General features: G+C 43.6%; 4 protein-coding genes and 1 non-coding gene across 6 annotated transcripts in view; 1 reads left to right on the forward strand and 4 right to left on the reverse strand.

The window, feature by feature from the left end:
- LOC119737266 (phosducin-like protein) overlaps positions 1–8,273 on the reverse strand; it is a 33,084-nt gene extending 24,811 nt beyond the window's left edge. Inside the window, exons 1-5 of one of the 2 annotated variants that reach the window (XM_038211464.1) lie at positions 8,118–8,273; positions 3,682–3,865; positions 3,031–3,156; positions 2,603–2,739; positions 35–137 (exon numbers count right to left, since the gene is read on the reverse strand). In XM_038211464.1, coding sequence (XP_038067392.1) covers positions 35–137; positions 2,603–2,739; positions 3,031–3,156; positions 3,682–3,855 — 540 coding nt within the window. In that variant the 5' untranslated portion in view covers positions 3,856–3,865; positions 8,118–8,273. Of the gene's footprint in view, positions 1–34; positions 138–2,602; positions 2,740–3,030; positions 3,157–3,681; positions 3,866–7,940; positions 7,966–8,117 lie in introns of those variants that run through there. The other variant, XM_038211465.1, reaches the window with a different exon arrangement.
- Positions 8,274–9,297: 1,024 nt separating this feature from the next.
- Positions 9,298–9,831, reverse strand: LOC119737267 (histone H2A-like). The gene has a single exon (XM_038211466.1). The coding sequence runs from the start codon at positions 9,808–9,810 to the stop codon at positions 9,433–9,435; it is 378 nt and encodes a 125-aa protein (XP_038067394.1). The 5' UTR covers positions 9,811–9,831; the 3' UTR covers positions 9,298–9,432.
- Positions 9,832–10,147: 316 nt separating this feature from the next.
- Positions 10,148–10,772, forward strand: LOC119737268 (histone H2B). Its single transcript, XM_038211468.1, has one exon. The coding sequence runs from the start codon at positions 10,197–10,199 to the stop codon at positions 10,563–10,565; it is 369 nt and encodes a 122-aa protein (XP_038067396.1). The 5' UTR covers positions 10,148–10,196; the 3' UTR covers positions 10,566–10,772.
- A 4,436-nt stretch (positions 10,773–15,208) lies between these two features.
- LOC119738019 (peptidyl-prolyl cis-trans isomerase-like 1) lies at positions 15,209–19,915 on the reverse strand. The gene is made up of 3 exons (XM_038212734.1): positions 19,663–19,915; positions 17,045–17,199; positions 15,209–16,838 (listed from the first exon to the last, which is right to left on the reverse strand). The coding sequence occupies exons 1-3, from the start codon at positions 19,707–19,709 to the stop codon at positions 16,549–16,551; spliced, it is 492 nt and encodes a 163-aa protein (XP_038068662.1). The 5' UTR covers positions 19,710–19,915; the 3' UTR covers positions 15,209–16,548.
- Positions 19,916–20,465: 550 nt separating this feature from the next.
- On the reverse strand, positions 20,466–20,536 carry Trnag-ccc. The gene has a single exon. It is a non-coding gene; the product is annotated as a tRNA-Gly (tRNA).
- Positions 20,537–26,229: the final 5,693 nt, after the last annotated feature.

A 26,229-nucleotide genomic window follows, 5' to 3' on the forward strand; every position in this document is an offset into this window, starting at 1 on the left:
AGGAGAAAATGTATTTAAACAAAAATTGCCTTACCGGAGATCTGATGTGAATGAGAACAGACACACTGTTGTTTTCCTTGTCGATAGCATCTACAAAGGTTTCCTTGGTCAAATGGATGACTTTACCAAACTTTGGTCTGTATCAAGAAAACGGAAAAAGTATAAGATAATGTAAGTACCGAGTGGAGAGATTAGGGAAGGGGTAATTAAGGGGTCCAACCCCTCCCCTTTTTTTTGAAGGACTGTCCGAATATACGATCATCAGCCGAATATCTGAATAGCTTTTTGCCGGTTAGAATATTTGAAAGAAAGAAAACCCCACACATACACCGTGATGTTCTTTAAATCATAAAGTTACGGCGCTTTATTGTCTGATGCAACTTTTGTTGTCAGGCGATGGTTCATTGTTCCCATCCTTTATGCAGGTCAAGCCCTGGACTCTCATCAAATCCTTACTGTCAAACACTCCACTGGTCCATAATATCGATCACCGCACGCACATTTTATCCGGCACACTTTGCGTGCAACCTTTGACCGGGGCGGCACATGGTTGCAGCTGGCATGTGTAAGACTTGATCAGAGAGTTTCAAATAATTGAATATTCGGTGAAATGCAGTTCAAATAACCAAATACTAATTATTAAAAATGGACAGCCCTACTTTTTTTCACAATTTGCTGAGCTGTGGTGCAGTACATCACAAGTCAATAATAATTATTGTCATATGACACAAGGGATGAACTGAGCAATAACAAGGCAGTTTGTTTAATACAATGTACGTACACAGTTGAACGTCGCTATAACCAACATCGTGGGATCCACAGAAATTGTAGCGATCGTTCAGTATAGCGATTTTCACACATTAGTGGCTCCCTCTTTTGATCATTGTTATTGTGTAGTTGCATTAACAAACCACGCGCGGAGTTGCCAAACGCATCACTTCGCCAAGTACGCCCTGGTAGTTACTGAAAGACGACTTCGAACACGTGCGACTACTGAATCATGTAATTACACAGTTTTTGAGCTTACATGGGTGGTTTTTCCTACTATTGGTTGGGGAAATAATAGCCATTTGTCGCTCTTCTGTTGACTTTTCCTACAACAATGTTCAGTAAGTTTTGTACACAAAAAGTAGGAGCCAAGTCTGATGTTGGTATAGCCGACTGTTTGGTCTAGCGGTGTTCGGTGTAGCGACGTTGCACTGTACATGTAACTTGGGACTGGATGACTTGTGATGGACTTGTTGGGACTAGACCATGACTCTGACAATGAGGTGGATATTGAAGTCTGTTTAATAAACACAGGGAAATTCTCACAGTAAATACTGAAGTTACATGTACTTCGAGGGTCTGGCATAGCAAAGTTTGTTATCATACAAATGTACATGTACATGTAACATTAAACTGTGCTTTTGCAATGAAAGAAACTCCCATAATAGGCCCATCCATGAATCCCCAGCGTATGGCCAACAGGTGGGCCTCTCCAAAGCCACACTTTATATTAAGAGTCTGCTCGCCACAGGCATCATACATTGTACATAGGTGCACACAAACCAGACTTTGTTGGACATGATTGGTGAACACATCACGATACAGGGCTTAATCCTAACTCTCTTCATCACTATTTGCCTAGAAATTCTGCTCAACACTAGTTTAAGGATCAGACATTCACGTGTGCAGAGCCCTACAAACATCTGATATATCTGAGCATGCAAAGTTAATGCAACCCCTCGCCAGCCAATTGAAGTCGACTTTAGAAATTAAGATGTTGTTTCGATCAGAAATGTGGACTAAGCTGTTGATTGGTCAATTTGGCTGTCATTTTGTAAAACAACAACAGATTACCAAAGAACCGATAGAAGGAACCTGCTGAATGGTCAGAATCTCGACGTCAAGACGTATTCTTGTTTTGAACAACCCTAACCCTCCTCACTCCTCCAAAATCCTCCTAGCAGTTTCGGAAGATTCTAGAGGATTGAGGATGAATGGTGATTGAATCACATGATGATTTTGGAGTATTGAGGATGAATGGTGATTGAAGCATACATGTAGGAGGATTTTGGAAGATTGAGGATGAATGGTGTTTGAAGCTGAGGATGATTTTGGAGGATTGAGGATGAATGCATTTTGAGGCAGGACTGTCTGATGATTTTAAAGGATTTAGGCGTTGGTTATCTTCATTTAAACATGAGTGCAAAATTTTGGGATGAGGAGGATTTGGGAGGATTGACGATGATTTCATTTTGAGGCAAGTCTGTCTGAAAATTTTGAAGAATTTAGGTGCTGTTGCAAAATTTCAGAGGATTATGGAGGATGAGGATGGCTCTTAGGAAAAAGGGCCTAGGGGGTTAGGGTTCCCAAATCTGTGCGAATATCATAGTCTTGTGTGCAAGCACCTATTCCATGGACTAGTTCAACACATCAGCAATAAAAATCCAACAAGTTGAAATCATGAAGAATGCAACAAGACCAACAGAAAGACCAAAAGATCTTTACTTGTCTGCCTGGTGCAACAGAGCCCCACAGACATATACTCCTGTTACATGTTGTTGTGTTTGGCATGGTTAAACTAAAATGAGTCAGTCTATTCCGAGATGGAACCTGCCTGTTTTGTTGCAGCGTCTGCGTCATTTCTCGGATCCTCTGCTCCCTGTACTGCTTGAGGAACTCCTGGTCAATGCCTAACATCATCATCTCGTCTTCTTCTGCTTTTTCATCTTCCTTCGCTTTCTCATCGTCGAGCTACAAACAGAGATAAACCCCAAAGACCAGGCAGTGCATATTACATGTACAAGACATCTTACAACTTGGCTTCCACAAAGGCAAGTGACAATGTCGTAGTCTGGTACATCATAACTCCATCACTGGTCAAGTCACAAGTAAATAACAAGTCCAGTCACAACTTACAGGGAATGAACGATATCAAAGGAATTCTTTAGTCATGGCTGATTTTAATAGTTTGTGGGCTAAATTGGGACTGGATGACTTGTGTCAAACTCTTTGGCAAGAGCACTTAGAATGCCATCAACTTACATAAGATCTGCAGGTAAGGGCAAGATGCTTAGCAAGAGCCAACCGTTCAACTTCTTTTTCTTGTCTCTTCTCTGTCTCCAATTGCTTGAATCTCCTCCAATCTTCTATCACACCCTTGGGACCAGTCTGCCAAAAATTAAAAAGCATCACTGATTACAGATGTAGAGAGGGTTAAATTTACAGCTCTCAATTGTGTAAGTTCACCTCAGTACCATCATCTTATCCTTGGTCTCTACTGATGTTGAGGTGGCGTAGATGGCAGTTTTGGGGGTGGCATGTGATGGTGTTGGTGGGCAATAACATTTTTTTCTGATGTGATGGCAAATAGGCATTCCTAGGACTGTACTATCGCCAGATCACATCCAAATGTTACAATGAGGCTGTTCATGAAGTCCTACAGCTGTAGTTACTTGGTCTTGACGTATATGCCATAAACTGACTTGCACACCCCCTTCCATTGTCTCCTTGTAGATTGCAGTTCTTGGGTTGCAATGTGATGGTTTCGGTGGGCAATGATTTTTTCTTGACATCTTGGCATAGACCTTCCTTTAAATTCCTAGGACTCCACTAGGACAGCCCTAAAGGACGTGAAGATCCAACGAAGGCCACAAAATTGGGTCCTTTAATCCAAGGACAGGTACATTTACTTACATGTGTAGCAGCGCCTCCCTTGAATTCCTCCTCCGCTGGCTCAACTACAGGTCCCTTGATTGTCTTGGCTCTCCCATCATCATCACTTGCATCGTCGTCTGCATCTTCCTCATCACTACTGTAGTAATATTGGTCCTTCTCTCCCAGAATACGATCATCAAACCTGTCAGCCATGCTTTAGATTCTGCAAAGAGAGAGAGGTTAAGATCTGAACATAAATGCACTTTCATCTACAAGTATAATCCCATTCACAATTCCAATCGCACATGCGTGAGATCTGCTTGCTGAGAGATACAGTGTAAACAAAGCAGATGAATGCTGAATGAATTTATAAAAAAAAGGGAAGAAATAAGAATGTTGCAACCTGACGCTGCATTTTTGTTCATATGGGGGCCTATCATCTCAATGAAGGTCCGTCAATGCAAAAATAAATGAGACGTGAATCTGGGACGAGAAACATTTCCAATTTTGTAAGGAATACTATATGGCGATCGTGTATCTACAGGCCCAGTTCCTATGGGAACAAAATCCACTTTTAAATTATTTGACCAACCAAACTAGCTTGCGACATTAAGAACATAAAAGGTAGGCCCTATGTCCATGGAGCTACCACCCAGCGTTTTACGAGCGCGGCGTGGGAGCTAGTTTCATTGATCTGCTAGCCGTTGCAACTCTTTGTGTGCTCTCCATGCTATCATGGCTATGTCATAGATAAAGCCAGGGCAGGGTTTTGAATTTTTGAGGGAAATTTGGGGGTAAAATGACGATGACAACGACAAAACGCAACACGAAAATAAAGATGGAGATCACCGTGCGATGTACATGTAACATGTGTACCGTGAGCACGCAAGTCGTGCTGCAAGGCACCAACCGGCACGTAAACGTACGAAAATCATAACTTTTACCCCAAGAAACTGTTCACAAATTACCAAAAAAGGGTGATCGTGTGTAGCGCCCCTGTTTTGTTTTGATCAAATTAGAGTCAAAAATGTTTTTTACTGCTCAAAAATCAAAGTTGCAATCAAAAGCAGACTTTTCTCAATTCTAATGCCACCCGTTTTGCAATTTTGAACAGTTTTTTTTGGGAAGAAATCACGATTTTCCTGCACGGTTTGTGCCTTGCGATTCAGCTCGCCGTGTGTGGTCACGGTACATCGAGCGGTGATCGCCATCTTTATTTTCGGGTTGCATGTTGTCACCGCGCTGTCATCATTATTTTACCCCCAAATTTCTCTCAAAAAATTAAAAACCTGCCCTCGATTTATGACATTCCCGTTTATTGAGAATGTCGCTAACTAGTTTGGTCGGTCTTATAAAAAAGTAATAATTTAAAGTGGATTTGATAACCGAGCACCCAACACTACACGATCGCCCAACATTGCCCAAAAACCTCATTAGTTTACATCATAGTACCTTGAGCATGTTGAGAGAAGTCTGCTTTAGGTTGACGGGGCCGTATCATACGTCCGACGCCTCATAAGTCTGAAATTTCGGACTTATGAGGCATCCGACTTATGAGGAATAAAATTTATTTATCCCGCCTCATACTAGTCCAACGCCTCATAAGTCCGACAACGGAAAAACGAGGTGTTTAATTTGTCGGACTTACGAGGCGTCGGAGCTATGAGGCGTCGGACCAATGAGGCGTCGGACTTATACGAGTACAGGAGCATAGATCATTTTCTTCCTTCCTTCCTTCCTTACAAGTGCAGATTTCATGGCTGAAGATAATCGCACTGCCAGAAACGCCAGGGCGAACCCCTTCTCTTAGCGGTAAGTGTACTGGGTTCTTTAACGTGCATTACACAGCACACGGGACCTACGGCTTTACGTCCCATCCGAAGGACGAAGCAATAATGGTTAAGTGCCTTGCTTAAGGGCACAAGTGTCCGCCTGGGCTCGAACCCACGCAAAATTCTTAAATTTCTTTCCTCGTTATGTGAATTATTTTCCCTTTAACCGCTATACCATTTCTTTAACATAATTATGCCGTGCAATGTTTGTTAAGATTGCGCAAACTTCAAAAATTGCGCACGTGATATTCCCACGCAATCTTAAAGAATGAGCGCTCATTCTTCAGATTACCTGCTCATTCTTAAGAATGCGTGCTCGTTCTTAAGAATGCGCGCTCATTCTTAAGATTGCGTGATTTGCAAGAAAGCGCACAACAGAGTCAGGTTGCAACTAGTCCGACTGCATCTGGCTGTACAGTACTATCGCAAGCTCTGTAGTATGGCCAGACCGCCAATGCTCCCCTACACGCTGAACTCTGATGTACAGCGATTTTGCTACCGATTTTGATCGAGATTATCTTCTCATCCAAGACAGACATTTCCAAAGTTAAGGTTCCTAGTCGTAGAGGAACTCATACCTTTTCAAAAAAAGTTCTTTATTCAAAAATCTAAAATAAAAATAAAATAAAAATAAAATAAAAATAAAGGACGACTTTCAGTCATCATCTTCCACGAATATCGTCCCGAAAATGTTCCTCCATGCGATTTCAAAATGGCAGCCGCATTGTAATGTATGCATTACGCAGGCGCGCTTTGGCAAGGTTATGAATATGCATTATTCAGTTCATGACCTCGTGCTTGTATGGCCAGCTGCGCTGTGCGCCCGACAAACGTCATGAACTGCAATGCATATTCATAATCTTGCCCAAGCGCAACAGCATAATGCATACATTACAACACGGCCGCCATTTTGAAATCACATGGAGGAACAATTCGGGACGATATTTGTGAGAGATGATGACTGAAAGTCGTCTTTTGGCCAGATGGATGAAGATTTTGGGATAAAAGAACGTTTTTTTCGAAAAGGTATGAGTTCCTCTACGACTAGGAACCTTAACTTTGGAAATGTCTGTCAAGTGTCATGTCTGTCCTGGATGAGAAGATAATCTCGATCCAAATCAGTAGCACTAGCAAAATCGCTACATTAGAGTTCAGCGTTTTAGGGGAGCATTGGCTGTCTGGCCGTATGGCCAGATGCAGTCGGGCTAGGTTGCAACATTCTTTCCAAAGCTATTATAGTCCATAATTTGTAATTAGTGCATTTTGTTCGTTTGAAGCAACAAAAGGGTTCAAAATCTAATGAAGGATACTGAACAACTAACCTGATGAAGTTTCAGCTAAGCTTCAGCTGTACATATCGAGAAAAACAGCATTCTAAGATCTCAATTTCAAATCAAAAGTTACTGAATCATGTTTTGAATTGTTTTGAATTGCAGCCATACGCGACGCAGCGCACTGATCCGACGAATTATAACAATCGCGCACGCGCGTGCGTCGTTCCAAAACTTGTGCGCGCTGCGCTGAATAACAAAACGAACTACTAATTTAAATTTTCCTATGGTGCTTCTTAAGAATCACAGTTGGAAATGCCATCTTTCGTTGATTACTTCAAAATGACAGCTTCCCAGAAGGAATAATTTCACAGGGAGTTTAGTTCCCTTACTATCTTTCAACCAAGTTTGTTTTTCAACTTAATTACGCCAGTTACTTTTCGGATGGCTGCAAATGATGGACTATAGCTTTAAACAATAACATTAACAATAGGCAGTGTATATTTTGCCGGAGACGGCAAACCTTGAGTAAACGTTAGTTTGCCGGACAGGCACTGAACATGCGCAGTTACTGGTTTTTTGTACTTAAACATTTTCCGGTGACAAATTTTAGTCTGGCTCCATGCCAAAATTATCGTTGTAACCTCGTATTCACAAGATGGGATTCAGACCATTTTATAATTTCGGACTTTATTTCCCTTTAAAAAAAATCCTCCAGAGCCACAAATCTGAAAAAGAAAATGTAATACTCTGCAAAAAAATGTTTGAGACATGTTAAAATAATAAAAGAAGAATATTCTTATTTATTTGGGGATGAGAAAAAAAAAACTTTAAAATGTGCTGCGGTCGGAAGCGAACCCGAGTCATCCAGCTTACCAGAGCCTTTGCTTAACCACTACACCAACATGACCAAACTAGTCCGAGTAACTTGGACCCAACTTATCGCCTTTTTTAACATTTGGACATGGTCTGGCGATCGCCAGACCATGTCCAAATGTTAAAAAGGCGATAAGTTGGGTCCAAGTTACTGGGACATTTTTTGTCGGACTAACAGTAACACCAAACGTGCTACACAACTCTTGGAGGGAATTTAATACATCTTATAATTCAGCCCTATCTTAAAGAGTACAGCGCCCTCTGTTGATATGGATTGCCGCCGGCAAACCTTTAGTAAACGTTAGTTTGCCATCATTACCTCCGGCAAAATATCCACTATCTTAACAATAACATGCAAAGCTAAATCCTCCACATCTCCAGACAGTGCCCAGGTGCCAGACCAGCATGACCAGAGTACGATCAGAAAAGGAAAATGTAGCTCCTCTAAGTACATCAATATGTCATCACTACCAAACATTAGCCTAACATTGCCTACCTTATGAGATTTGAATGAAAAGACCTGCAAAGAACAATGTGCTTCATTCGATTTCAGTTATCGTGTTTTAGTTTACCGAGTGATAATGCATTTTCAACAAGGAAGCGGCCATGTTTTGGATTCCAACACAAGGTGGCGCTATATCGAAAGATCGGCGATACCATAGACATGTCTATGGGCGATACAGCGAGCTGTTTACGTTTAAGGTGCATACATCTCTGTATAATCACCAGGAGTGCATTATACCTTCCTCTATGATTATACCCAATAAATTATGTCCTTGCGGCCTATAATTGATTGATTGTAGAAATATTTATGTAAATCAAGTATTTGTGACCCAACTTGTGGGCCTATTTCGCATATCAGGCGGGGGTTACACGGGACCTGGACCATTGGCAACCGTCTTGGGGACATGGGCGTCGCCAGGATTTTTTCTAGAGGGGGGCAAAACATATTTTTGCCAAAAAATGCCTGTATTTCTCCAACACATTCTCGATTCATCAGTTTTAGAGGGGGGCAGGGACATTTCCCCTTTCCCAACATTAAATTTACCCCACTATGACTTCGCGCCTCTTTTTCTTTTCTTTTTTTCTCTTTTTTTTTCTTCCTTTGTTTGTTTTTGTTTTTTGGTTTTCCGGGGGGCAAGTGCCAAAGCATCTTTAATCAAAATTCTGTAACATGTACATGTAATATCATTATGCCAGATCACTAATCAGCTAATGTACAGTACGTGTGTACTTTGAAAGTACATGTACACACGTACATTAGTGATCTGAAATAATACTTGTACGGTAAAGAAAGCTCATTGATTTGGCTTTCATATCCTAAATTTTGAAAGTTTTACAGGCAAAACTTCATTTAAAAATTGGACCCGTCATTTGGTTTTTTTGTTACTGACCCTGTAATATGTTTCCTGACCTTTGGAGTAAAAAGCGGTACCTAAACCCCCAAATTATATTTCATATTTAAAAAATACACTCATGCATAGCACTAAAAATGACTGGAAAGCCAATTTCCTAAGCTACTTTTAGATGAAAAAAAACCTGAAATTGCTCAATTCGTCCAAACATTTTCATCATTTTTGCCCCCCCCCCCCCCGAAAAAAAGGTGTTCTGGCTTTTGTTTCTTTTCTTGTAAATATATTTTCAATAAGAAAGTTTCGATATTTAATGGCAATTCGTGAATTCCGTGTTGAGTTTTATTCAAGATAGAAAGAAATGGACACAGTACAGACAATGACAATTCAATCTCTTTTTTGAATTTGTTGTGGCTCTTAAAAGAGCCGGTTGTTTTTGTTGAGCCGATGATTCAGCGTCTATTTGGCAGCCTTGGCGGTCTTCTTGGGCAGCAGAACGGCCTGGATGTTGGGCAATACACCACCTTGGGCGATGGTGACACCGCTGAGAAGCTTGTTCAACTCTTCGTCGTTGCGGATGGCCAACTGCAAGTGACGGGGGTTGATTCTTGTCTTCTTGTTGTCGCGGGCAGCGTTGCCGGCCAACTCGAGGATCTCAGCGGCCAAGTACTCCATGACGGCGGCCAGGTAGACCGGGGCACCGGCTCCCACACGGGCAGCATAGTTGCCCTTGCGCAGGAAACGGTGAACACGGCCCACGGGGAACTGCAGACCAGCTCTGGATGATCGACTCTTGCCCTTGGCGCGCGCCTTTCCTCCCTTTCCACGTCCAGACATATTGATGATTGGTTTCTTCAGTGATTCTTGCAAAGAAAATTGAAAATTTGCGCCTTCAGTACGACCATTTATACGTTTCTGATGGATTCCATCCAACCAATCACAACACTGTCCAATAGAACTAATTGATCGATTCACCTGTTGCTAAAAGTTGATTCATTCGACGTCCGCATACACTTCCCGAAGGTCAGCGGGTGGGGAAATGTTAGTGTCGTGCGCAACACGTATCCAATCAACACACGTAATTGTGCGCGGCAAATTTTAGCGGGTATTGCAGGTGGTACAGTCTAGAATCCAAATTTGCATACACGAAGGTATAAATTGTCAGGGAATTCTTTCAACAATATTCGATTTTCTTTCAGTTCGCTAGAAAATAGAAACTCATCATGCCTCCCAAGCCAAGCGGAAAGGGACAGAAGAAGGCCGGTAAAGCCAAGGGTGCACCAAGCACCAACAAGAAGAGAAAGCGCAAGAGAAAGGAGAGCTATGGCATCTACATCTACAAGGTGATGAAGCAGGTGCACCCCGACACCGGCATCTCAAGCAAGGCCATGAGCATCATGAACAGCTTCGTCAATGACATCTTCGAGCGTATTGCCGCCGAGGCTTCCCGCCTGGCCCACTACAACAAGAAGTCCACCATCACCAGCCGTGAGGTGCAGACCGCTGTCCGTCTCCTCCTGCCCGGTGAGCTGGCCAAGCACGCTGTCAGCGAAGGCACCAAGGCCGTCACCAAGTACACCACCTCCAAATAGACGGTGTACTGAAAACCATCAAACCAACCGGCTCTTTTCAGAGCCACCACATTTTCAAAAAAGAGATTAGAAATTCATGTCTGCTTCCGTTTCTTTGCTAAAGCTATGTCTGTTTTTCCTTTTCTATGTCATTGGTGATCAAGGATGGATACGCACAATATTTTCATTGCGTTAGAATTTCAGGGACCGAACACTACAGTCTTTTTAGTTTTGTAGATGATTATACATGTATTCATTGAATACGAATAAATGTCTCGAAGTAATAGAAAACATTAAATAAATGTACGTACATACATTTTAGTTTGTAGTTGTACTTGTAAATTGCAGAATTAAAAAAGGGCCTCCTATATGAGGCTTGTAACATGGCTCGTTCTAGCATACTTTCTATAAACAAAATCTCTTTTTGAAAAAAAACCCGGGGCATCAACTAGTGTATTTTTTTGTTATTGGCCTCATAATCGCACAACTGCATGAAAGACCAACACAAGTGAGAACGTATGATTATCTTTGGAAAAATATTGTAGTTGTACAACGGCTGGACATTTTCTATGAATGTCCACTTCGCCCCATTTCCACGTCGCCCCATGTCACTTCGCCCCAAACCACTTCGCCCCCATCCCCACTTCGCCCCATTCCCACATCGCCCATCCCCACTTCGCCCCATCCCCACTTCGCCCCATCCCCACATCGCCCCAGCCGTTACATGTAAAAAAAAAGAAAATCTCATCTATTTTTTTGGCTTAAAAACAATAATTTCAACAGATTCACTAATTGCTAACCAACGGAAAGAATTAGCCCATCACCAAATGAACAATTCATAACCAACCTCTCAAGCTAGGCTCTCCCCTACCGAGAAAAAAGCTTGAAGTAAAAGATCCAACTTTGTTCCCAACCCGGCTATACCATGGAGCTATAGCTCCATGGCTATACCAACCCGTCTCCCACTTATCTGAGAATGACAATACCTTTGACATCCTAATTTCACTCTTGGAGGAACCAATCTCATCTTAATGAAGTTGTAAGTGTCACATATTTTGACGGAACATTTTCCTCGAGGCAGTGAGTTCCTTTTAACTCACTGACCCATACCTACGGGGAGTACGGATTCTTTTGAATCCAGCGGCTGATGATTTTATTCACAAGCCAATAGGAGAGGCGTCTCTGAATGGGATCACTCATCTCTCATCTGTGTCTCTAGCACCACATCAGAGAGTTTGTATTTTTCCTGAGTTTCTAGAATTGGGAGCATTTATTATCTGGGGTCTTTGGCAGTTTATTTGGTCTGCACCCCTAGACTAGCCTTCACCTTTTTCATACTACATGGGGCGAAGTGGGGATGGGGCGAAGTGGGGATGGGGCGAAGCGGGGATGGGGCGAAGTGGGGATGGGGCGAAGCGAAGATGGGGCGAAGTGGGGATGGGGCGAAGCGAAGATGGGGCGAAGTGGGGATGGGGCGAAGCGAAGATGGGGCGAAGTGGGGATGGGGCGAAGCGAAGATGGGGCGATGTGGGGATGGGGCGAAGTGGGGATGGGGCGAAGTGGTTAGGGGCGAAGTGACATGGGGCGACGTGGAAATGGGGCGAAGCGTCCGACACCCTTTTCTATCATGAGCCATGCAGCATGCACCTGTGGCTCAGATAGTTCGGAATTCCGACATTATAACGTCAAATTCATAAAAGCAGACGGTCCGTGATGAAACCAACCAATGGCGTATTTATTTGCCGGGAACTGGCTCATTTCATTGGCTGAGATACTATCATCACTGTTTATCATCTAAGAATGTTCAAATTACTGGCGGCAGCGCAGGTCCTCATCAAAGGTGGCCTACAGCTAGCTGAACCCGAATGTATATACTTTGTAACGAACATGAGTGGCATTGTATCAATTTGAACAATGCCGCTGTCAATCATTCTCCGGAAAGGCTTTTTCGGAGCTTGATTTTATTCGGCATTTTTTTTAATTCAAAGACCGGGGAAAAGTTTATAACGAAAAGTTAGGGAAACTGGAATAAACATGGAAATTCACCCCTGTAAAGGGCCTGTATCGTGTTCATGTACATCAAAATTGAACAGAAAATCAAAGATGATGAAATGAGCAAAAAGTTGATGTGCCAGGGTGTCTCGAACACCTCATCAGAGAGTTTGTATTTTTCCTGATTTTCTAGAATTGGGAGCATTTATTATCGGGATTTCTTTGGCTGTTTTAATATTTACTGATCTGCACCCCTAGCCTTCACCTTTGTACATGGGGCGAAGTAGATATGGGGCGAAGCGGGGATGGGGCGAAATGGGGATGGGGCGAAGTGGTTAGGGGCAAAGTGACATGGGGCGAAGCGTCCGACACCCCATGCTCATTGATGCAAAATTGTTGAAAGTACAATGTACATTATATTCATAAACTTTTTATTTGCAGAAAATACATTGCTCCTTCATTTGAATGATGGCTACCATTCATTTACGTATAACTGCAGTACCGGTCCAATTATGTTCCAACAATGAAACAATTGTAGAGTGGAAGTTACCAAGCCTTATAATATAGGTCTTCCCGTCCAATTTTGCACTTAGTGCATGCAAAAGTAAAGATAGGTCATTCAATTTCGCACATAGTGCATGAGAAAGTATAAATAGGTCATTCAATTTCGCGGATAGGGCAGCCAAAATCACCAATCGGCATTTAAATTCGCTATGGGGCAGCCGAAATGGCCAATCGGCATTCAAATTCGCTACAGTGCAGCCAAAATGGCCAATTGGCATTCATAATCGCGTTAGGGCAACCAAATTCGCCAATCGGCATACGAATTCGTACATAGTGCAACCAAGTTCGCCCTTGAAACCCCCTCGAGCTAAGTTGGAGCATTCTATTTCGCCATAGGGCATCCAATTATACAATTTGTACATCCAATTTAGCACATGTAATTTTTTTCTATTTTTTTTTTTTATAGCTTTCTCATGTTTATGTCTTCTTCCACTTTATGAGCTTGCTTTGTCTATATTAAGTCGCCGAATACAAATCATATTTATCGGATGGCCCAAAGGCATATGAATCAACAGAGGGAAAATGTCCTTACATTTCCCTCTGTTAATTCATATGTTTTTTGTTTAATCTTTGTAAATTTTCCTTCTTAATCTATATTTTCTTGTGGTCATTTGCACCATCTCTTTAATTATATGCATTGACTAGAGACATAAATCATAGCATGTATACAATATCATGATTTTCTTCTTTCATATTGCATATATGTACTTTTTGTGTTTTTTTATCTTGTATCTGTTTTCATATGACTTTAATCATTTAAAACAATCTTTCATCACAACTTAAGACATCGATTACGGTTTTCTTCCCTTATAATAATTCTTTGTTGAACCTTTTATAATCTTTTAAAAACATAATTATAACTAAATGTATATACCTCATATGATATCGCAACTGCAGATGGTTATATTTACTGATCTTTGGTAGGAAATTTACATGTTAAAGTTCAAAGCTCAAAACTCAGTCATTTTTTTCAGCCATTGATGTTAATTGCGTAATGTCTGCCAATGTAAATTCTCAAGCTGCTGATAATTATATGTGGAAAGCAAAAGGTGAAATGCAAAGAATGCATTACCAAAGGAGATGAAAGAAATATATATACAATTTGCGCCAAGGCGCTGGTGAGGAACAAAATAACTTGCTCAATAAGCAGGCCAATGCTTGTATAATTTACATTTTTACCTCTAGGAGACAAAACAAATACAACTATCGAAGCCCAGGCATCTGTAAAAAAATAATGTAAATTGTCCAGTGAAGTTTTATGAATGGTCATTGGTGGCACACATATTGCAGGTTGGGAAAAACGCGCAAAGAATATTTGAATATGTATTACTGTATACAAGTCATGTAAATACAGTGCTAAATTGAATGCACTAGTTATGAACATGAATACCCTATAGCGAAATTGAATGCTCTATCTTTAGTCACGTGTCCTTCCGTGCTAACTTGAATGCACTATGGCGAATCTGAATGCTGTTTTACACTTTTGATTGCTCTATGGCGAATCTGAATGCCCATTATGAATTTTTGGCTGCCGTATGGTGATTCTGAATGACTGTTTTTCTTTTTTGACTGCCCTATGGCGATTTTGAATGACTACTTTGAATTTTTGATTGCCCTATAGCAAAATTGAATAAACTATTTATACTCTTGCATGCACTAAGTGCAAAATTGGACGGGAAAACCTATAATAATAAAAAAAAGTCTCCGGTTTCTGGTATGCGCGCGCGTCGCCGTAGCCATGCGCGTCGGCAAAATGATAAAGTTTTTTTTTTCAATGAAAGATGATATCTCAAAACCGCCAAACTCACTGATTTGACTGGAATCCTGCTGCTGCACCATTTTAACTTGTTTCTGGATGGGGTTATATGATCGAGAATAAGCTTTATGTGGCCTCTCTGGACTCCCATATATTTGCACTAAGTTTAGTTGGGCACCATTTGCAGTCATCAGCCGACATTTGAGGCAAAAAAAAAAATCAGGTAAAAAAAAAAAAGTCACCGTGGGATTTCATTGAAAATCTAAACTACAAAATTTTTTTTGGGGGGGGGGGGCACAAACCTCCTTACTCGTCCAAGCTTCCAACAAAGAACACACGGTTCATAATAATGTGCATGTTATAAACGTAAACAAAGCAATGGTTTATCCGATATCAAGCATGCAATATTGAGAAACAAACAACACATGTACATGTTCATTGTATTTACATTGTATTTACATTACATTGTTTGCTCAGTAAATTCAAAATTGGTGGCTGATGGGTCATTCAAGGGAAAAATTACTGATGGCCAGATATGGGAATCTTTCCAAAATGTAAATCATAAAAACCTAAAAAGTACATTAAAACAGATGGGCAGACACACATTACATGTATATTGCAATCTACATGTACAGTACATGAGAAAATATCTCCTTCAATTACGAAATGCGTACACAGACGAATATTAAATAAACTAACGGTCTTAAAAATCTTTACGTAGGCTGGTTGCAGGTACATGTGCCAAGGAATCATACATGTATTTTATAGCAGAGCCTAGTACTAGTGCTAGAGGTCCATTTCAAAATGTGCAATACATCATGTATAGAGGACGTTTTGCACCACTATCTGCGGAAGTGTTCTCACTTGAACTACAAATTCAAAAAAGGGATAAAACAGATAACACAAAAATTACAAGGTAACAAAAAAGTAGCCGCTTGTTTTAGCAACAGGCATGCAACCTTCAGCTGATTTCCCCTATTATTACTTCCCGTGTGTGCAACAACAATAGAAACACTCCTACAAAGTCTTGGAAAATTAAAATTTCCTTTTTTTGTGTGTGACTTCACAGTTGCATGCCTGTAGCAACCTAACATGTAGCAAATGTTTAATGTTTGAGTGAGTACATCTGTTTTTGTTTGGAAGAATACCTGTACAATGTATTGTGAAATTGCTGGAAAAACTGTTTGATGCCTGTAGTGGCAAAATTAATCCATGTTGAAGACTGGGGGATTGATTGGCCCTCCTCCCCAAAATAGAGACTTTCCCAGAGGCTGCAAATTCGAAAATCTGGGGGGGGGGGGGGGGGGGGGGGGGGGAATGGACACCATTCGACACTAGGTGGCGCTGTTCTGTAAACTGCATAAAGGCAAATCTGCGACATTAGTGGCACTGTTTTATGAGCACTTTACAAATGTTACTTTTTTTCGGATTGGCTACAACAATTTTTTTTAAAAATGTTCAACACCAAAATCATGGGGGGTGGGGTTTCAATAGCCCCCCCCCCCCCCCCCCCGGATTTACGTCCTTGAATGTCTGACGGTAATTTCAACCTTTTTTTCAGTCTGAGTCACCCTATACATGTACATTTTTTGTTCAAACAGTGTTTGAGATGCCAACAATAGCTTATTATAAGCCATTGTTAATGCCTCCATTCAGACTACAAAAGGAAATCCTATTATCCGACATCAAGGGTCAAACGACTGGATATGCCCGCATGATCTTCACTTCCTCAGTTGGTCTATCCTCTGTGTTCGTGTCCACCATTCCCATGCGCTTCACCACCCCAAGTCCCTCCGCAACACGGCCAAAGATGGCATGTTTACCATCCAGCTCCTGGCAGGGAGCCAGCGTAATGAAGAACTGACTGCCGTTAGTGTTGGGACCAGCATTGGCCATGGACAGGACACCAGCTCCAGAGTGGACAAGATCACGATGGATCTCGTCTGGAAATGTCCGGCCGTAGATTGATGCCCCTCCACGCCCTGTGTCAAGTAAAACGAAATTATGTTTGTGTTTATACAAAATATGTACATCTCCCAACCACAAAATGCCATCAAACAAAATAATACATGTACATTGTAGTTGAGAGATTAGACTTGATCTGAGATTAGTATCTCCACCATGCAAAGCCTCAAATCTTACTTAGATTAGACTTGCATATATAGAGCTCAGCATGCAAACAGCTTACCTGTGCCCGTTGGATCACCGCCTTGCACCATAAAGTTTGGAATGATGCGATGGAATATGACACCATTATAGTAGCCTCGTCTGGCCAGCTCCACAAAGTTTTTGCAGGTTTTAGGGGCGTGCAACCAGTACATTTCCACTTTTATATTGCCCATGCTACAAAAGAAATGCAAATAAAGATTTTGATGGTTTCATAAAAATTAGTTACAAGTTGTTTGGGTGTTTTAGCACAGAAAATATAAACTTTGCACACTCTATCATGAGGTGCCACGTGATTGGCCCATCTGACGTCACCCTCGATATGCACTATAGACGGTGTCTGTGGGCGGTTCCCAAACCAAAAGACTCTGACTATTTTGACGTCACACCAACAACGCTTCGCGTGCCTGTTAAAACATTAAAACTCAAACTGTAGCTTCGCTACGGAAATGGGACTGTTTTCATCATTTTTTGTGCACCATCGGGATCGATTCAACCCTTAAGCGAACAGAACGTATGTCAAGAAATACTGGGCATAGTCTTGGGGTAAAATATACAGCTGCCGCTCCAAAACTCACTTCCATATTATTCGTAGAGTATACAGCATGTTCGCGTTGCGTTGATATGCCTACCTATGGGGGCACAATTGCAGAATACCCTGCCACTCGATCTATGCACCTCATAGCCCCATAAATGTGGCCAATTTACTGGACTACCTCCATAAATAAAGGCCACACTTCCACCATGTACAAAAAAATTTCGAACTTTGTCAAATTTTGATTTTCACATTTAGGCTTAGTTTGTAGTTTATTTTGCTTTAGACGCATACTCACCCTCTTTATAGCTTAACCCTTACCCTACTAGACCCTCCAACGTATGCCAATATGTGCCTCAAGAAAATCTCCTATGTTTTTTGCATGGCCCTCCAATATCTGCCATGTCATTTCAAGGGTAACTGGACAGGCACTCCAATACATGCCACAGAGAACAATGAGAGTCCTCTGATAACAAAGTGAGTGCCCCCAGCTGGTCAGTATCAGGCACCCTCCAGGGCCTCCAACTCCTGCCAATTGGAGCCTTCACTGTCAAGATAGTTTATCTGCCAATATACTGCAGCTGGAGGGCATTGGCATAACCAACTGACATGCAGTAAACTACCCTCAGAGAGTAAGGGTTAATCAAAAAGTGCTGCCCTTTTCAGATATCTATTTTTCGTGAAATTTCCAGATTCGTTTGCACACGTTTGCGTATCAAAATTTCAACATGAAATTTCACGAAAATTAGATATCTGAAAAGGGCAGCACTTTCTGATCAGCCTATAAAGAGGGTGAGTATGCTTTTAAAGCAAAAATAAACTACAAAATTTGACAAAGTTCGACATGTATACATTAGCACATGGTGGAAGTGTGGCCTTTATTTACAGAGGTACATGTAGTCCAGTAAATTGGCCACATTTATGGGGCTATGCACCTCGTAGCCGGCTACGGAGTCACGGTTGATTGCCCTTATAATAACCGTCTCAGCGCTACATGTACTGTGTCATGTTCCACTGCACTCCCACTCCGTATCCGCATAGCCGGCAACAGGGTACATGTACATGTAGTTGGTTTGGAATTTTGTCAGCAACTCCCATCCATTTTGTGTTGCTTCATTCTCAAGCCTTCAAGGGACCCTAGTCCGAGTAACTTGGACCCAACTTATCGCCTTTTTAACATTCGGACATGGTCTGGCGATAGTGGGGTCCAAGCTAATCCTTATATGCCGAGCAACACAATTCTGTCATTGACCCAAAAACCCAACATTGCCCAACAAAAACATCAGATTTCACCCTCAAAACGGCCTCCAAATTACTGGATACGCCACCTGAGGTACAAGTAGACATCGATAATTAAGATGGTTGTACTGAAGTTTACTTACGATCCGGATGAAAAGTAAAATTTCCTATTCAATTCCGAGAGCTTCCCTCGCGATCGTGAACACGTTAAATTTCCGACTCGTGTTTGAATTGCGATATGGTCTTCACGCCCAGCGTTCATTCGATGGTCCCCGTATCCCGAGTGCGATTCCGTTACCGAGCGCGTGCAATGCAACCCAGCGCGCGATGCGTCGATTATGATAATGAGTAGACTGGATCACGTTGGTATACACAAATGCATTTCGAACGATAAAAGGGAGTTGGGAATTAGCTTGAACGTAATCGCACTCGAGATACGGGGACCATCGAATGAACGCTGGGCATGAAGACCACAGCGCAATTCAAACGCGAGTCGGAAATTTAACATGTTCACGATTGCGAGGGGAGCTCTCGGAATTGAACAGGAAATTTCACTTTTCATCCGGATCGTAAGTAAACTTCATCACAACCATCTTAATTATCGATGTCTACTTGAAGTTGTATCTCAGGTGGCATATCTAGTAATTTGGAGGCCGTTTTGAGGGTGAAATCTGATGTTTTTGTTGGGCAATGTTGGGTTTTTGGGTCAATGACAGATTTGTGTTGCTCGGCATATAAGAATTAGCTTGGACCTTACTATCGCCAGACCATGTCCGAATGTTAAAAAGGCATGCCAAATCGGTGGAGCGTTTGTATGGAGGGGTACCCGTAATTCAACGCTCCACTAAGTTAGTTAATAGACCTACCTTGTGTGGAGAACGACAAATGCTGGTTCTTGGTTGGCTGAAGACATGGTGTAAAACAGAGTCTGTCTTGTTTTTACACCTCTATCATACACTGCCTTTCTGCTTTTTTTACTTAATTAATTCGTCCGCTAAATGTTCAGCTCCTTGCGCTTGATGTATGTATCCCGCACTTTTACCGCAGCCGCATGCAGCACATGCAGGAAAATTAGACACGTTGTTTTTGTAAGAATGTCGCCCTCTATTGTTATCAGTTCTTCAGGTCGCAAGGTGGCGCTATATTTTGGTCGACGCACGCGTCTCTCGTGTGTAGATTTTTTCCTTCCCCAGCAAAACTCACCCCATCCCGCATTAAAAAAGAAGAAGAAGAAACTAAGAGACAAATAGGTTTATTCATGTAATTAAAGAAAACGAATTATCAGGATCCCACACCCGAAGGGCAGAAAATATGAATTTTAGTAGCCACTGACTACCCGGTATACATGCAAATGTAAAGATGACTAGTAAAACTGGAATGGTAATACATGTATTCCTTTTGAAATTTGCTCATTGCCTTAGAATACAGGAGAAATAATCGTAGATTTCAAATTTTCCGGGGCAGCAGGCCCAAGACCCTCGGCCCTAGCAAGAAATAATAGATAAATATATAAAATCACGGCCCGGGTCGTAAGAATAGGAGTCTTGCATGATATCACTACATCAGCAGTGCTCCTTGGAAATTGGTTTAAAAAAATGGCATTTTATTGACATTTTAGGAAACAAAATAAACCATTTGTAATCGCTGAAATAAAATAAAATAAATTAAATGCACTGCCCGGGAATCGAACCCGGGTGGCAAGAATGGGAATCTTGCATGATACCACTACACCAGCAGTGCTCGCTGTTCATTCATTCTTCGCATACATCTAGGCATTTTTTGATTTTTCAGTTTGCGGGAGGAACACAATTATTGGACAGATTACAAGATAATTGTCAAAACACAAAAGCTCAAGTAGGCCATCAGCCTCGGTCCAAAATTTTGGCCACCGGTATCAAATGAGGGGAATAATCGTCGTAGCGATTTTTGGCAAGGTATACACCTCCGGAGTTGGAAAATATGTGATAGCATTGCAGCGGTGGCAGCTTTTTAAGTGTTATCACCTTTTTTTTCAAAATGCCCATCAAAATGCTTGTTACCACTCTAGGGGCGGTATACCTTGTGCATGCGCACTATAATCATTTATGCCCTGATTTGATACCGACCAAGGCTGATGGCCTAAAGGGAAAGTTAACCAACAAAATGGAGTAGCAACTTCTATATTTCCCCCTATATATCTGACATGTATTAATTCTGATGCACTCCCCTAATGTATTCTTTCTCAGCTCCCTGGTTAGTGAGTCTTATGAAGCAAACCACCTACCCTGGTACCCAGCAAATAAAACAAAGTTTGAAGTAATTTGTAATTCCTTTTAATGGCAAATTACGAAGTTCGGAAGCAAGATGGACAGAAAAATGTCACACTTTGTACCCTGACCGTTGCGCTTTCGTGGAGCTGTTCAGCCAAAATAAAAATGATGCTCATCAACAACTGGTCTATGTACATGTAATACAAAATAGACCACGGCGAACGCCATGGCCGATTATCATGCGTGAACAGATTCGCTGATTAATTAGGCAAGACCCTGCCTCTTGACCTCCTAAATGATCAGCGGGTGCTTTCTAAATAAGAACGCTGTCTCTTTGTTTTGGTCACTTCAACAATGAACACGGTCTGCAAATAGACAAACAGAAATGTAATATGATTAAGAAAGGTTGGTAATCCTCTATCTCCCCCCAAGTCTTTGGCACAAAATGTTCCTATGTGTCCTTTGGTGTGACAAAGACTGAGAACATGAATAAAGAACATTATTAACGGTTAATCTAGACAGAACATGAATCAAGAACATTATTAACGGTTAATCTAGACTAAACTGTAACACCAAAAACTGGAAACGTAAGGGTAAAGTATGATCCAATTAATAGGATCACATATCATAGTCAGAGTGCCAGGCAGGCTTGTTAGTACTGCGACCGGACCGCCTGGGTGCAGCAGCTGGGGTGTCAACTGCGGGAGGGGTAGCGGGCTTGGTACCAATGACCTGGGGAGGCAACATCGAAGGTACTGGGCCGCTGGGCCTGCTGGCTTGTGACGACTCGTCCATAGGTGGGGGCGGAGCATCAACAAGGGGCCGACGTTCTTGACTCGGAGGGTCCTGGGTCATTCTGGGCGATGTGCCAGGGTCTGTAGCATGTGCCAAGGGCAACGAGAGTCGCTGTGGAGTGGCGCCAGTTGCGGTGGGGGAGTGTGTCGACTTGGGCACTGGGTTAGCAGTCGGCTTTGGTGGACAATGAACCTCCTCGTGACTGGTCGGATTTGTCTCGTACACAATGCCTTGGCGTGGGATGATCCGGCGAACTGTCGGCTGACGCACTCCGATGTCATCATCCATTGTCAATCGTGGTGTGCGTATTTGTACGGGAATGTACCTTCTCAGGAATTTCCTATTACGCAGGGTCACTCTTCCTGAACCATCAACCCTCACAACGTATTGGTCAAACTGGCGGACTTCAACTATGATGCCAGTTTTGTCCCATTTAAGGGGGTGTGGCCCTGTCTGATTCTGGATGCGGACGTGGTCACCCACGACGAGGGGCAAGAGCCTTTTGGTGTGTTCGGACCAGCGCTCGGCACCTGTCATGTGGCGATTGCGGAGAGCTTCTTCTCGAGCCGCCAAGGTCTCACGCCAAGTGTTATGGGGCCTGTATTTGCCAGGTGGTATGGGGATGAAGTCCCGAATCGGGCGTCCAAATATGCACATTGCCGGGGAGAGTTTGGTGTCTCTGTCGGGAGTATTTCTATACTGGAGCATTGCGCGTTGGAATGCGTCAGTATCGAGGTCACCATTACTGCTGGTGTTGTCCATGATCAGACGTTTTACGGTCTTGACACCAACTTCAGCACGACAGTTGCTATGTGGATAAGCTACTGAGGAAAGGCGATGATGTACACCCCAGTCCTTCAAGAAGTGACGTGTAGCTATAGCCGTGAATTCAGGACCACCGTCAGAGGCCAGCTCATCAGGAATACCAAAGGTGACAAAGGTGCGTCGTAGGCAATTGATGAGCCCAGCTGCGCCATGGGAGGACTTCTCGACAATCGGCCAGTTGGAATAACGGTCGACCACTACCAAGTAGTTGCAGCCTTTGTAGGTAAAGAAGTCGGCACAAACACACTGGAATGGGTAGTCCGGGGGCGTCAGGGGGGTGGGTGGTGCGCTCGGATTAGAGGGTGCAATCCGATTACAATGGTTGCACCCAGCGCGAAGGGCTGCAATGGCAGGGGTGATACCAGGCCAGAAAATAGATGCCTCGGCTCTTGTGGTCATAGAGGTAACCCCTTGATGGGCAGCATGTAGATTGGCTAACACCTCCTCCCTCAGAGAGAGGGGTATAACGACACGGTCCTTGTAGAGTATCACGCCGTCAACGGTATGTAGGCTATCCCGAAACTGGAAGTACTCGCGAAGGGGTCTAGGGAGCTCATGGCGAAATTCAGGTATGCCAGATTCGATGAGGTCAACAAGGCCCTGCATGTTGTCGTCACTGGCTGTAGCGGTACGAACCCTGTCCCACGTAACAGATTTGAGGCTGAGTGAGTCTAGGGAGGACACAGCAGATGAGAAGATGCATTCTTCGATGGTGTCTGTGTGTGTTGCTGGGGTGCGCAGGCCAGCTATGAGACGTTTAGAATGTGCCAAGATGACGGGTGCGGAATCAATGGACGCTACATCGTCAGGGAGGATCAGTTTGACAGGCTCGCCAGTAGGGTGACGCGAGATACAGTCTGTGGCACGATGTCTAATGCCTGGCACATGGATCATGCGAAATCGGTATCGCAGGGTTTTCTCTTTCAAGTTCCTTAGGCGAGGGTTAGGGATGTCTTCCAGGCATCGGTCAGTGAAGATCTTCAAGAGGGGCTTGTGATCAACAGCAATTATAAGGTCTTCGCATCCCAGTACGAAGTGTCTGGCTTTATCTAGGGCATCAGCGACTGCAAGGGCTTCACCCTCCACTGGGGCATAGCGTGATTCAGCAGGGTGTGTGAATCTGCTACCGACGAGCGTGATTTTCCATCCCGAGTGACAACAGAATGGTTCCATTTTTGTGCAGGAACAGTGTTTCTGTAGTAGCCAGAAGCCAATGCCATTCTTGGACCAATCTGTTGCCAAACACGTAGGCTTGCTCGGGTCAAAGATTTGGACGCCCTCTTCGATCTCGCTGGCTATCACAGCTTTCGATTCCTCAAATGCATTTTGGAGGTTCTCATCCCACTTGAATGATGAGCTAGGTTTCAAAAGTTGCCGGAATGGCAGCATCTTCTCAGCCATGCTGAAGGCGTACGAAACTTGGTTGACAAGCCCAAACCAGGAACGTACATCAGTGATGTCCTTGGGTGTTGGGAAATCCAGGATGGCCTGTAGGTACTTCCTACAAGGCCGGACGCTGTCAGGAGTTATCTCAAACCCGGCGAATTCTACAGTGTCTTCACCAAACACAAACTTGTCAGGGTTAAGGGTGATCCCATTCCGTCCACAGGTGTCGAGCCACTGAACAGCTTGAAAGAAGCAGTCTGCTAGCGAGTCAGCCCAAAGCAGGACATCATCTACACACTTGGTTTTGTTTGGGATGTCTGACACAAACTCGTCATACCGCCTCGTGTATCCATCGCCGGAGGCAATGTACCCTTGAGGGGCCGTTTTGTAACGGTATCTACCCCAGGGTGTTATGAATGTCGTCAAGTGTCGGTCCTCCTTGCGGATGGGAACACTGTGGTAACCGTTCCATGCATCGAAGACGGTTTTCTTTTTCCCGCTTGGGACTGATCTAGCCTGGTGAAAGGGTGATGGCGTGTGGTGCGTTTCCCGCGTGGCATGAGCATTAAGAGCCTGGAAGTCGACAGTACGTCGTGGTTTGCCATTCTTCTTTGCACAAACTACCATTCTGTGGCACCAGGTGACAGGCTCGCCAATGGGAACTGGCTCAAGCACGCCCAACTGCACGTCATGGTCTAACCCAACTTTAACGGCATCCTGCCAGTGGAGTGGGACGGGTACCGGTGTGTGATGCGCAACCGGTTCGGCGTTGGGATCTACCATCAGTGTCATGGGGGGGCTGTCCATAAGAGGCAAAGTTTGATGCTCACATGTGTTAAATGTGCTCGACTTGTAGTAGTCAAGGAGATACTGTTGTAGCTTCATACGGTTAGCGTCGATTGCAGGAAACGGCAGTTTCGTTGGGGGTGGTGGGGGTCGCTGACGCCGAGGGCAATGGCAATCTGAGGTGTGGTCTTCCTGTAGGGCTGCTGTCGTGTCCAGCTTGCATGCTTTCTGAGTTACGCCCATCGAGGGGAAGCCATCCGGAATGATTCCAAGGGCGATGCAGGCCTCTTTGCTGAGGAAGAGCTTGTCAGAACTGTCCGTGACGTAAGTCATTTGCCTGGTTTCAATGACCCGGCCCCGTCCATCTTTGCCTGACAAGCGGAGTACAGTGGCCCCAAGGATCTTGATGCCTCCATTGGTGGCGGTGTGCATCCTCATGGTCACTGGGAGGAGGTCAGATTTACGTAGACCGAGGTGGTGAATGACCTTCATACCGGCGAGGCAACTCTGGCACCCTGTGTCTGCCATGGCGGGGACAGAGCAAGTCATGGTGGGAGTGGGAAGGTCAAAACCGAGGGCTGCGTAGTCTTCCGGTACAATGTTGATGGTTACATCGATGAAAGGTTGTGGCGTTGATCTTTTCCTGAGCCACGTGTTGGAGAGGTTGTCATATATGTGATGGTCTAGGGGAATGTTCAGTCCTTGGTGTGGTTTTTCCAAGTTATTGACAGTAACTAACTCGTCAAATGCACACCCATTGGGGTGTTGTACTGGATCAGAGATGGTACATAAGGCATCAAAGACAGCACCTTCACGGTCATCAGGAGGGGCGGGTGTCGAATGTTTTGGTTTGGCCTTACTGCGGCACACACTCTCCATGTGGTGGTGTTTATCACAATGCCCACACCTGTGGCCATATGCTGCACATTCGGTTTTACGAGCGCGGGCCGGGGCGTTCTTCCCATGTCCTTTCTTGCCACAGTAGGAGCATGGGTCATGTTTCTCCTTGAGGTTCACTTGCTTGGCTTTTTTGTACGTGCTGCTGGTCGCATCCACTGAGTGTGAGTCTAGTAGTGATGATGCAGACCGTTTGCCTGCCTCTTTAGCTTCAATGAATTGGAAGACTTCCTCCAGGGTCATGTCTTGGTTCTTATCGCCAAGGAGATCAAGCTGGATTTCAGGGTCTGCGATGCCTCGGGTGAGTACATCCCGTAGGATTGCTTCTGTGTAGTTAACGTCAATGTCACAGCCAGGGCATTTTATTAGGAACTTGCAAATTCCTGCTTGACCACGTAGGCGAGCTCCGAAGCTGCGCACTGTTTCATCACGATCCTGACGCATATTGTGAAGTGTCACTCTGGCAACCATAGTGTTCTCTTCACGCACAGCAAG

The sequence above is a fragment of the Patiria miniata genome, unplaced genomic scaffold (assembly GCF_015706575.1).
Source record: "Patiria miniata isolate m_02_andy unplaced genomic scaffold, ASM1570657v1 HiC_scaffold_3, whole genome shotgun sequence".
In the NCBI taxonomy this organism is placed as follows: domain Eukaryota; kingdom Metazoa; phylum Echinodermata; class Asteroidea; order Valvatida; family Asterinidae; genus Patiria; species Patiria miniata.